The sequence below is a fragment of the Procambarus clarkii genome, chromosome 56 (assembly GCF_040958095.1).
Source record: "Procambarus clarkii isolate CNS0578487 chromosome 56, FALCON_Pclarkii_2.0, whole genome shotgun sequence".
Lineage (NCBI taxonomy): Eukaryota > Metazoa > Arthropoda > Malacostraca > Decapoda > Cambaridae > Procambarus > Procambarus clarkii.
The window spans coordinates 26959722-26973801 of NC_091205.1; the positions used below are offsets into that span (position 1 = coordinate 26959722).

Below are 14080 nucleotides of genomic sequence, written 5' to 3' on the forward strand. Positions count from 1 at the left end.
GCAGCATACCGAAGGATATCTTCGAATTCCATTTGCGATATTATGGTTTCTCATCCGGATCATGCCTTGGGCAGGGAGTGGTGTGGACGCTTTAGCTGCTGGTGAAGCTGGAGAGTGCGTTTCCGTGGAGTTACTCAGGCACTCTGGTGTAATGTCCATCGCCAGCATATCCCTTGCTGTGGAGGATGTGGAAGGAAGATAGGAAGGCTGGAAAGTCGATCTAGGGGGGGGGGGTCATGGTTTGCAGGATTGCAGTCCCAAGCCAGCAAACTGAAAGGGGTTGCTCGCTCTAATTTCTTTTTTATTGGAAGTTGTCAAGAGAAACAGCTATGGAAGAATCGTGCTCGTTTAATCGACTTGATTAAATCACACAGTCGACTTGATATGGTTCAGGACGGACCGAAACGTCGTTGTCTCTTCACTGTCTAGTGTGGATCGGTCAACGGTAAACTTTACAAAAACATTTGCTTAGCGAGTGAGTGATATTCAAATAAGGAGTTGAAGAAGTGTATCAGACATCTATGTATTGCTGCTTTTGTAGAAGGCGAGTTGTTTACGTCTTCACGGGATCTCTAAGACGGCCTGACACTCTGAGGAGAACTAGGGTAGGTAGTGACCAGGGGCCAGATTCACGAAGCAGTTACGGAGGTACTTACGAACGTGTACATCTTTCTTCATTCTTTGACGGCTTTGGTTACATTTATTAAACAGTTTACAAGCATGAAAACGTCCCAATCAATTTTTGTAATTTTTATAAACAGCCTTCTGGTGCTTCGGAGTTCATTAACTGTTTAATAATTGTAAACAAAGCCCCCAAAGATTGAGAAAAGATGTACAGGTTCGTAAGTGCTTGCGTAACTGCTTCGTGAATCTGGCCCCAGGCGCTCAATAACTTTCACTGCCAGTAATAACCATTCTAAGGTGGCTCCTGCTACTCCAGCAACCCGATGATCGCTCTTGCTGCCCAGTCAAACCCATGGTGGCTCTTGCTACTTTTGTAACTTCATGGTGGCTCATGCTAACAGCTTTGCCCTCCCACAGCTCTCAGATAAAAAGGGCCGTACACATTGGCATACAGACAATCCTCTCTATCTAGGGTTCGAACCCGATCGAAATTGGTTGCGTAGCATGGAGCGAGCGTAATGCCACTACGCCACAGGGAGAAGGAATTTGTATAATTCCGTTTAACTAGAGTAATTTATTCCGAGAGATTAGCCAAGTATTCACTTGCTGTGTTGGATACAGCTACACATTCCTGGGAAACATAACTGTAAGTGGAGTTAATTCCAGAGTGCTAGACACTGAATGATTCTCACAGCTGTACTGTCCACAAACAACAGTCTCTCGGATAGCCAGGAGGACAGACAGACAGAAACAGGCAGACAGTGACTTAAAAGACAGATAGACATACAGACAGAAGTATGTTGACCAGACCACACACTAGAATGTGAAGGGACGACGACGTTTCGGTCCGTCCTGGACCATTCTCAAGTCGATTTGAGAATGGAATCGACTTGAGAATCGTTCAGGACGGACCGAAACGTCGTCGTCCCTTCACATTCTAGTGTGTGGTCTGGTCAACATACTTTAGCCACGTTATTGTGACTTATCGCTTGCATACAGACAGAAAGAAAAACATTCAGACAGTCAGACTACCAATTCATCAGGAGGCAGACATCAACAGTTAGAGGGTTGTGATCAGAATGAAGTGGAACACCACAGGGTCAACTACTAGGGCTCGTACTGTTTATAATACAAATGAATGATTAGACTGGGATACGATAAAAAATGAATAATCAGAGTCGAGGAGGATTTCAGAATGTTCCTAGAAGACCTGAGTCTTGAAAATAGCTACGTGTGCTAAACTTTATTAACAAAAATACAAATGAATAAAACTGGGCACATGGAAGCTTCAATTACAGTATGTAAAATGTAATGATAACTTCAAGAGTCAGAAAAGAAAATAGATCTAGGAGTTAACGTAACACAGACACTTGAGATACAGGTTATAAGAAAATGCCAGTGGCTTATTCGAAGCCTTCAGGAACGTGGACTAAGAGTCCTTGAAGACATTTCCCACTATCATTGTCATAACAGTTCAGGAATATTTTGTTCAAGTCCAGATCCCTAAATTAACAAACACGGCTGCACTGAAAACCAGAGTTTTGCTAGAAGACTGATTGTTGAATCTTGAGCGCTGTTCTGTGAGGAAAGACAGATTGAGCTATATCTCACTAGGCTGTATGACAAAACAGAGGTGACATGATCGCAACACATATGATTCTTTGAGGCATGACGAAGTAAACAAGAACAAAATGTCCATTATGAGTATAGGAAGGGCGAGTTAGCTTGGGCAAGGGCAAGTGAAGGTGGGTACTGACAGGTGTAGGACGAGATAAGTTGGGCAAGTACTTGAGGAGAGGATATTAGTAAGCAAATGTAGGAGAAAATGACAGTTGGTGAGCAGGGAGCAGGACGAGAGAGCATGGGAGGAAACACTTCTTCAGTGTGAGAATAACGAACAACTGAAATAAACATTGAACAAGAAGAAATTAAACAAGCTTATTTCCCAGAAGAGGGCATCATAAACAGGAGAGTCGAACCATTACAGCAGGTCACCGACTGCTGAATCTCTGAGCCCAGGAAGCTGAAGCTCCCACCAGCGACACACATACCTGACCATGTAAAGCTGAATGGGTACTCAAAGGGACAGCTGCATATTAACCGGCAGTGCTGCCTGTTTCTTGAAAGTAAATCAACCTTTCACTCAGATGAGGTTGTGATGACCCATGGATGTTACATACTCCATGGATGTTACATACTCCATGGATGTTACATACTCCATGGATGTTACATACTCCATGGATGTTACATACTCCATGGATGTTACATACTCCATGGATGTTACATACTCCATGGATGTTACATACTACATGGATGTTACATACTACATGGATGTTACATACTCCATGGATGTTACATACATCATGGCTGTTACATACGCATGGATGTTACAATACTACATGGTGTTCATACTCAGGATGTTACATACTCCATGGATGTTCTAATCATGGATTTACATACCTGGAGTTACATACTAGGTGTTCCATACTCCAGGATAACGAATATTTAACAAGCGCAATGAGCATAATCCCCCACCCCCCTCGCCTATCGTGTAGCGGATACGAGTAAGCTTATGTGTCGTGTAATGCTTGGCAAGGCGGCTGGAATGTAATACGTGGGAATGTATACATAACGTGAATGTTATGTATATATTTTTGTTAAAATGGATTTCACATCCAAAGAAATATATATATACAATTTTTTTTTAAAGTGGACAAAAAAATTAATTACGTTGTTTTTAAAGCTCCGTTAAACTTTGAAAGGTAAATTTCTAAAATATTTCGAGGAATAACAACTCCAATTAAATTGAAGGGAAAATTCCATATAACTAGAATAGTAATTGCTGGCACTTCCAAAGAAATGAATCCCAGCCAAATCGAGTTTATTTTCAATCCAAATTAGGGATGGTTGTTTTTTTCGAAAAGTAAAACCAATTTGAATAAAAACCAGATTACCGTTTCGAATTAGTGGCTTGATACAGGTTGTCGTTGTGTTTTATATTGTATATTTATGTCGTTGAAGCTTTGTATTGATGGTGTTAGCCTGTGTATGTTTCCTGACACTGGTATATGTTTCCTGACACTGGTATATGTTTCCTGACACTGGTGTATGTTTCCTGACACTGGTATATGTTTCCTGACACTGGTATATGTTTCCTGACACTGGTATATGTTTCCTGACACTGGTGTATGTTTCCTGACACTGGTATATGTTTCCTGACACTGGTATATGTTTCCTGACACTGGTATATGTTTTCTGACACTGGTATATGTTTCCTGACACTAGTATATGTTTCCTGACACTGGTATATGTTCCCTGACACTGGTATATGTTTCCTGACACTGGTATATGTTTCCTGACACTGGTATATGTTTCCTGACACTGGTATATGTTTCCTGACACTGATATATGTTTCCTGACACTGGTATATGTTTCCTGACACTGGTATATGTTTCCTGACACTGGTATATGTTTCCTGACACTGGTATATGTTTTCTGATACTGGTATATGTTTCCTAAAACTGGTATATGTTTCCTAAAACTGGTATACGTTTCCTGACACTGGTATATGTTTCCTGACACTGGTATATGTTTCCTGACACTGGTATATGTTTCCTGACACTGGTATATGTTTCCTGACACTGGTATATGTTTCCTGACACTGGTATATGTTTCCTGACACTGGTATATGTTTCCTGACACTGGTATATGTTTCCTGACACTGGTATATGTTTCCTGACACTGGTATATGTTTCCTGACACTGGTATATGTTTCCTGACACTGGTATATGTTTCCTGACACTGGTATATGTTTCCTGACACTGGTATATGTTTTCTGACACTGGTATATGTTTCCTGACACTGGTATATGTTTCCTGACACTGGTATATGTTTTCTGACACTGGTATATGTTTCCTAAAACTGGTATACGTTCCCTGACACTGGTATATGTTCCCTGACACTGGTATATGTTTCCTGACACTGGTATATGTTTCCTAAAACTGGTATACGTTTCCTGACACTGGTATACGTTCCCTGACACTGGTATATGTTTCCTGACACTGATATATGTTTCCTGACACTGGTATACGTTCCCTGACACTGGTATATGTTTCCTGACACTGGTATACGTTCCCTGACACTGGTATATGTTTCCTGACACTGATATATGTTTCCTGACACTAGTGTATGTTTCCTGACACTGGTATATGTTTCCTGACACTAGTGTATGTTTCCTGACACTGGTATACGTTCCCTGACACTGGTATATGTTTCCTGACACTGATATATGTTTCCTGACACTAGTGTATGTTTCCTGACACTGGTATATGTTTCCTGACACTGGTATATGTTTCTTGAAACTGGTATATGTTTCCTGACACTGAAATTAACACTAGTCTATTGTTTCGTGGTTGTGACACTTGGTAGCATCTTCACCTTCTCACAGCTTCACTATATTGCCACAACACTCACCAGCACCACCACCATCGTTCTCCACCACCACGTGTCATAACCACTATCAATACCCACCATCACCACCCTTCCCCAGCCACAAACACTCCCAGCTACAACCCTTCCAACCACCATCTCTTCCTTAGTCTCATCTATCGCCTCAATTGTTCCAGGAGGAAGCAGCCTATGCCAGCCGGGCTGGTTCCCTTGTGACTCGGATAACTTGTGTGTGGAACGAAGGTTCATCTGCGACAGGTACTACGACTGCCCTGACCGTAGCGACGAGTGGAACTGTAGTAAGTATTTTTGTGTAGAGTTTTTACGTTATGGTTGTGGCCCTTCTACCTCTGTTGTTGCTAAAGATTCGCTACATGAAATAAAAAGCTCCAGGTAACACGGGCTATGGTGAGCCCGTAGTTTCTACCTCTAGTTGTATCAGTGAGTGCCCATCGCATACAAGAATGGGTTATCTTGAGATGATTTCGGGGCTTAGCGTCCCTGCGGTCCGGTCCTCGACTAGGATTCTTTTTTGTTACACACACACCCCAGGAAGCAGCCCATAGCAGCTGTCTGACTCCCTGGTACCTATTTACTGCTTGGTAACAGGGGCATAAAGGTGAAAGAAACTTTTTTGCCCATTTGTCTCCGCCTCCATCGAGGGGATCGAACCCGGAACCTCAGGACTACGAATCCGAAGCGCTGTCAGGTGCCCTGGATAAATAGATATTTGAAAGAACTTAAAGATTTTCAAAATTCAAATGAACTTAAGTAATCCAAATTTTAGTTTGGTGATTTATCTCGTTATAGATAAAATTTTACAATGAATAATTAGAGGTTATGAATCTCCTTGAGCTCTTCATGCAGAGATCAAGCTAGAACAAAATATAATCTCTCTATATATAATCTAAAATATAATCTTAATCTCTCTACATCGTCAAACTCAGCCCATGAAATCGGACACTTGAGGAACACTTGTGTGAGTGAATACCCAGGAAAGTCGCCGAGTTGACGATTGCTTAAATGAACACCAGTTGAAATGCGTCTGTCACAGTCTCCTCTTGGGATTTATTAAATGGGTCAGTCACAATCATTGGATGAGCATCTTCTTGTTGAGATTCGTTAGTGCCTGTAACAAAGCATCAGTGATTGTAGTTGTTATTGGGTTATTTCCACCGATTTGCTTGTGAGATCTGTTGTGGGTGCTGGAGCCAGCTACAGTGTTATAGTCCAGAACCCTAAAGCTGTGTTCATGGAACAGATTTTCTGTTCAATGAACAGATTTGCAAAATGATTACGTCCTTTCGTCTTGCAACGTTTTGTTATCTCAAATTAGGGATTTTGAAAACTCTTAAAATTGAATAAATTACTCTATTCTCACTCTAATTCACCATTACACAACTCATAATATCGTGAATCCCCACAAAGTAATACATCACATTACGTCGACAAAAAACATAGAACATCTACCTAATAGAACATTCTACCTAGGTAGAACATTCTACCTAGGTAGAACATCTACCTGGGTAGGTAGACTATCATAATTGTATATACATAGCCCCTTTGATTTACAAATAAAGTGACGTTCTAAGCATCTCATCGTTCAATGGACGCTGGGATGGTGTATTGAGACGAACGAGAAAGCATCTCACACATTATCCTCCATCCAAAGAGAGTAAGTGTGAGTGTTGAGTAGATTAGTGTCGGTGTTGAGTAGAGGTAGATGAGTAAGGGTGTTGAGTAGAGGTAGACACAGGTGAGTGTGTGGGATCACGCTCACTAGAGAAGTTGACGATGCAATCTTGAAAACGTAAGGCTGATTTACAAACTAATTGGCTTATTAGATTCCTGATTGAGGAATTGGTTATTTCCTGATTAAAAGCCAGATTTAATTATGGAATAATTGGTTAGCTCACCGGTTGATGAATAATTGACTAAAATAATTTCATTATTACTATTTGTTTTTAAACAAATTGCTTAAAAAATATGTAGTTAACTAATCGAATAACGAAGTAATTGATTAGTTGGTAGATTGGATAACACATTGAATAACAAATTTTATTAAGAAATATTGAATGATTCAATAATGAATCATGTTTCATTATTCATGTTTCACTATATGTTTCTTGAAACTTTACACAGGCGTTCGTGTGTCCGGAACTCTCCCTTTGAAGTTGTTGTTTGATCGATGAATGTAATTTAGATGGTATTTCCTCCTCCTGCCTCGTCATGTGTTGCTTGATGAGTTGAAGTGATACGGAATTTCAGTATACAAGTTCTCAATACTTCTAAGGAAGTTCAGTGTCTGGAAACACCCACCTGAGGTTGGATTGGAAACAGGGCTGCTGATATTAAATAAGTTACCGGATATATATAATATATATATATATATATATATATATATATATATATATATATATATATATATATATATATATAATGTGTGTGTGTGTAAATCACGAAAAATACACACGTGATTAAAAATGGAACAGTATCAGATCACGGAGGAATATTGAAACAGGAATTTCCTTTTTCAATTCAAAAAGAAAATTTCTGTTTCAATTTCCTCCGCGGTCTGACACTGTCATATATATATATATATATATATATATATATATATATATATATATATATATATATATATATATATATATATATATATATATATATACATATATATATATATATATATATATATATATATATATATATATATATATATATATATAGACATATGTCGTACCTAGTAGCCAGAACTCACTTCTCAGCCTACTATGCAAGGCCCGATTTGCCTAATAAGCCAAGTTTTCATGAATTAATGTTTTTTCGTCTACCTAACCTACCTAACCTAACCTAACCTAGTTTTTTTTGGCTACCTAACCTAACCTTACCTATATATATAGGTTAGGTTAGGTTAGGTAGGGTTGGTTAGGTTCGGTCATATATCTACGTTAATTTTAACTCCAATAAAAAAAAATGGACCTCATACATAGTGAAAAGGGTAGCTTTATCATTTCATAAGAAAAAAATTATAGTAAATATATTAATTCAGGAAAACTTGGCTTATTAGGCAAATCGGGCCTTGAATAGTAGGCTGAGAAGTGAGTTCTGGCTACTAGGTACGACATATATATATATATATATATATATATATATATATATATATATATATATATATATATATATATATATATATACACGCAACAATTTGCTGGCTCTGGAATCAATACCACAGACCAAGATATGAAATTATATATCATTCATTTAACATTAATTTTTCAACGTTAAATTTTGTGAACGATAATTTAAATCTGTTAAGTTATTATTTGTCATTTACTCTACAAATTTAAAAATAAATTACTGATTGATTCGTTATTATAAACGAGAAAAAATTATGATTCGTTTAAAAACTACATCAAATACCAAAAGATATACAAATCTCAACCATTTTCAGTTTCAGATTCAAATGGATTACAGGTGTCTAAATACAGGTGTCAGCCATTTAACTAACTAAAACACTGGGACGACGGAGACTCGCCTCCGTCTGCACACTCTTCTGTCAGTCATGTTCATACGACAGAGATTAGACGTGTCTTCCTTAACACCATACTCAAAAATACGTCAGTATGCCTGTGATACATCTTGACCTCCACACCATAGTAACTTACATGCCAGATTGACAGTGAGATGATTCTCCCTCAACACAAGGCTGATTGACATGCTAGTATGATAATGATAAGCTTTTCTCCCACGATAACACACTGACACTTCACTATGACAATTTCAAACTACTCCCTCAGCACCAAAGTGGCTGACACGTCGTTATGATAGTGACAAACGTCACCATCGCCAATATAGTGATCGACGTGCCAGAGTGATGGTGACAAGGCACTGTGTTAATAGCATTATGATTGGCATACATCTCTACCCTTATATGTTTGTTTTTTTATTGTGTTTTTTATTTTTACAACAGGACATATATATAAGCCTCTTTCAAGTAATTAATTACATGACAAGGATTTTAATTGGCACAGGATACCCACATTCAAAGTAAATTGTAGGAACTTGAAACATCGAACGAAAATGTATATCAACATAGCAAAAGTTAAATTTTTTTGTTTACAGACGAGAGGTCAAGGTTAACAATGTTATCTAGGTTATCAAAGTTTCATTATATATTTGGGGTTTTTCTCTTGTTTGATGTTAGAATTTTCTCTAATAGTAAATTGATCATTGAGCATGAACATTAATATTTGCAACAATATCATTGATCACTGTCTGGTTCATTGCTAAACCAGTAAGTAGTTCGTCGACAGCTGTAAGATTGAGAAAAATATTCGACTATAATTAGAGTTAAATATGCAACTTATTTCAATATTAAATTTAAACAAAATTGAGCTTACTAAGTGTTCTGAAATTAACATGATCTCTCTCTCTCTCTCTTTCTCTCTCTCTCTCTCTCTCTCTCTCTCTCTCTCTCTCTCTCTCTCTCTCTCTCTCTCTCTCTCTCTCTCTCTCTCTCTCTCTCTCTCTCTCACAGCTGACCATCACGTAGACAACTTCGTGGATATGTTGTACCGCAAGCGGCCGGATGAGGACTCGGAGAAGAGACGGGGTAAATGTGGTATGTACCGAACAGCGTCTTATGAAAACCGTATCACACGCGATCACACAGTAACACATGTGTCTACAGGTGTATGCACATTTTGTGAACAGAAACAGATGTTTACATGTGTGGGAGATATGGTTACAGGTACTGATTTGTGTTCAAGGAACCTCCTTTTTTCTCATCGATAAATATTTTATCCGGTACAGATCTTTTCAGAGACAGGTGTGTGTGTGCACATTGACAGATATATGTGTGTATGGGTACATAGTGTGTGTACATAATGTGGAGTGTACATGCGGGTACATAGTGTGCCCCTTCACACTATGTACCCGCTTGGACGGATTAGTGCATGTGTGTATAAACACATATGTTCACTCTGGCATGTTTGTGTGCACATGGGCAGATATGTACAGGTGTGCCCGTGGAGACGTGTGTGTTGATAAAGACACACACATGTCTCTATGGAACATTTTCTATATATTTAAATCTAAGCACTTATTTCATCAATTACTCTTCTCTAAACATCGGGTATAAAGATGTAACTTAGTAATGATGAAGATTAGCTAGATAATGATTATAAGTGTTGTTTGTGGTAATGATGTTGACTTCTTTGCTTTGTATTCAACCCATTCTCTTGAAATGAGAGTATTTATAGTAAGTATTTCGTCGAAAGTTCTCTTTCTATGAGAAAGTTCACGTTTGTACTTTAAATTGTATCCAAAACGAAAGCTAAAACAAAACCTTAAATATCCCTAAGGCCTGTATAAGCTCATATATATTAGGCCTTTGCTAGTTTATATTATGCCTAGGAGAGGTTAAGTTAGAGTCTATATTCATGTTGCGGTCAAAAAACTATCCCATTTGTCCAAATTCAATAAAGCAAATTTGTTGGTGGCCCATTACTACAAAATAGTAATTTCGGATGAATAGTTATTATAAGTACTACCATTTTAGGAGGATATAGAGGGGTAGTTATGATGAGTGGGGTAGTTATGATGAGTGGGATGAAGACATCAAGCAAGCATGAAGGTAGTGTGCCAAATCAGCATCATATGGTAGAGCTGAGATGTAACTTAGATTACCAGAAGACCATGCTGAGGTAGACCTGAGATATTCCTCCCCCACAGAGCTGGAAGACCCTCCTGAAAGCTGCCGCTGTGCCGACTTCAGCCTCTTCTGTGAGTCGCGCTTCCTGTCCAAAGTGCCAGTGCCACTGCCAGTGTCAGCCCGCTACCTGTAAGAGCCCACTCAGTGTTTCTGAAGCCTCCAGTAACACTGTTTTCCTTAAAACCTTGTGTGTGTGGGGGAGATCATTTACGTATATCAGAAACAGGATAGGTCCTGAATAAGGAACCCTGTGGGACTCCACTGGTGACTTCACGCCAATCTGAGGTCTCATCCCTCACTGTAACTCTCTGCTTTCTATTGCTTAGGTACTCCCTTATCCACTGGAGCGCCCTACCAGTTACTCCTGCCTGTTTTTGAGATGCCTCAGAACATGTGTGTGTGTTTATGTGTGTGTGTGTGTGTGTGTGTGTGTGTGTGTGTGTGTGTGTGTGTGTGTGTGTGTGTGTGTGTTGGTACCGAATCAATTACACATGCATACTAATTAACCTGGACTCTAGTAATCCTAGAAATCTGTACTCCACATGAAAAGTGGCAATATAATTCTCCCAGATTTATTTAATAATGAATTGCGTGTAACCTAAACTCAAAAATATACACACAACTTTGCAAAATATAAGATTAATCTACTTTTTCAACACGAGAAAATATATATATATATATATATATATATATATATATATATATATATATATATATATATATATATATAATTTTATATATATATTCATCATTTTGCAGAGATATTTCTGGAAACTTGATCGAGGAATTGGATGCCAAGAGCTTCACTGCCTTGCCGGAGCTGCAAGTTCTGTGAGTATTGTGACGTTCCATGACTGGTAGAGGAAGTAGAGAAGAGAGAGAGAGAGAGAGAGAGAGAGAGAGAGAGAGAGAGAGAGAGACAGAGAGAGAGAGAGAGAGAGAGAGAGAGAGAGAGAGAGAGAGAGAGAGAGAGAGAGAGAGAGAGAGAGAGAGAGAGAGAGAGAGACAGAGACAGACAGACAGTGAAACAACGAGACTGACAGAGATGCATCTCAGAACCGCTATTCTTGGCAATAAACAATGTTATTGTGTCTCCCGCAGAGTTGTGATCCGGGCTGGGGTTCGATCCCTCAGGAGAGGCGTCTTCTCTACTATGTCCAATATTAACGAGATGTAAGTATATAACTCTAATGTATTCTTATAATTATATAAAGCAGCTACATTAAGAAATATGTTTGTTACTATGTTAACATAACAACAAAATTTAATAACATGTAATTATGAAGTTCGTGCATGTAATTAATCCAGAGCAGTATTAGTCCGGAACAATATTATTCAACCCTGATGAATTATTCTAGAGTAATGTTATTACTGAGCAATATAATTCCATAACATTAATTCTTAATATGTTCAAAGACAAAATATAATTATATCCACCCCCCCCCCTGTTGAGCTTAACTTTGACTCTCTCTGTCTATCTCTCTTTCTCTCTCTCTATCTCACTCTCGCTCTATCTCACTTACTCTTTCCTCATCACTAACTGAGCTTTACTTCTGCCACAGCCACTTCACAGGTAACGCACTCCACACCTTAGACAACGGAACATTAGTTGGCACCAGCTCTCTCTCCCACCTGTAAGTGCTCTTGAACGTTAATAATTGTATAATTGTAAAATATGTGTTTGTATGTAACTCTCTCTCTCTCTCTCTCTCTCTCTCTCTCTCTCTCTCTCTCTCTCTCTCTCTCTCTCTCTCTATCTCTCTCTCTCCTCTCTCTCTATCTCTCTCTCTCTCTCTCTCTCTCTCTCTCTTTCTCTCTCTCTCTCTCTCTCTATCTCTCTCTCTTCTCTCTCTCTCTCTCTCTCTCTCTCTCTCTCTCTCTCTCTCTCTCTCTCTCTCTCTCTCTCTCTCTCTCTCTCTCACACATGAACTCGCTTTTGCTTTCACCAATGAACATCAAGCGTACATTTTTCATCGCTCTGGGCTCCCGTGCGTAGCTTTATGTTATTGTTCAAAAGGAATTTTAGTCCTGTGGCATTTTCCGTCCTTGAGGTCGAAGCAATTATATCTGCTCACTACCAGCAATGATCAGAAAATATGTCCTGCAAGCACTCTCCTTCTCGCTCAGGTAGGAAAAGTTCACTATGATTCTTTCATCAAACGCCTGATATTAGAGGTAGAATTAATCAACATTATCCTTGCAGCGGAGATTCAGATGAAGTAACAGCCACAGGATGGTAATATGCGAGTATAATAGGATATTAAAAGGATGGAGAGTGTACTTGAATATAAGTAAGAGGGAGAGTATATTTGAATATAAATAGAAGGGAGAATATATTTTTAAGTAACTCGAAATGTAAGTATTCTTGAATACAACAAGTGACTATAATTTAGATATATAATTGTGAGTATAATTAATGTAAGAACGTGAGCATACGTTGAAATAACATCGTATGTGAGTATTTTTGGATATAACGACATATATGAGTATACTTGTTTAAAGTTAAGCAGGAGATCATATTGTGTAAGGTACGTGAGTATACTTGAATATAACAATATTAATCTAGATCAGTATTAATCCAGAACAATATTATTCCACCCTAATGTATTATTCTAGAGTAATGTTCTTACAGAGCAATATAATCCCAGAACAATATTACTCAAGAGCAATATTCCTCACAATATCCAACAGAGCACAGCATCGCCGAATGATTCAATGACGAAGTGCCTGACTGCTTCACAAACTTCTGGAGCGTGTTCCTCTCGTGTGTATAATTGTCTCACTAGTGACATCTGTCCTGTTTATGTTCGGTGTAATTGTCTGATTGGCGGCAGGTCTCACTATGTATATATAGTGAGACCTGTATATATGTATATATATATATATATATATATATATATATATATATATATATATATATATATATATATATATATATATATATATATATATATATAATGTCGTACCTAGTAGCCAGAACGCACTTCTCAGCCTACTATGCAAGGCCCGATTTGCCTAATAAGCCAAGTTTTCCTGAATTATTATATTTTCTCTAATTTTTTTCTTATGAAATGATAAAGCTACCCATTTCATTATGTATGAGGTCAATTTTTTTTTATTGGCGTTAAAATTGACGTAGATATATGACCGAACCTAACCAACCCTACCTAACCTAACCTAACCTAACCTATCTTTATAGGTTAGGTTAGGTAACAGAAAAAGTTAGGTTAGGTTAGGTTAGGTAGCCGAAAAATATTTAATTCATGAAAACTTGGCTTATTAGGCAAATCG

At 38.3% G+C, this 14080-nt stretch overlaps 1 protein-coding gene across 2 annotated transcripts in view; it reads left to right on the top strand.

The window, feature by feature from the left end:
* LOC123770814 (relaxin receptor 1) overlaps positions 1-14080 on the top strand; it is a 51559-nt gene that overhangs the window by 23696 nt on the left and 13783 nt on the right. For both annotated transcript variants that reach the window (XR_011223079.1, XM_045762978.2), the window contains exons 3-8: positions 5250-5372; positions 9614-9697; positions 10810-10918; positions 11549-11620; positions 11891-11962; positions 12352-12423. Coding sequence is in view for 1 of the 2 variants with exons in the window: in XM_045762978.2 (XP_045618934.1) it covers positions 5250-5372; positions 9614-9697; positions 10810-10918; positions 11549-11620; positions 11891-11962; positions 12352-12423 (532 nt within the window). In the remaining variant the exon portion in view is untranslated. The remainder of the gene's footprint in view (positions 1-5249; positions 5373-9613; positions 9698-10809; positions 10919-11548; positions 11621-11890; positions 11963-12351; positions 12424-14080) is intronic.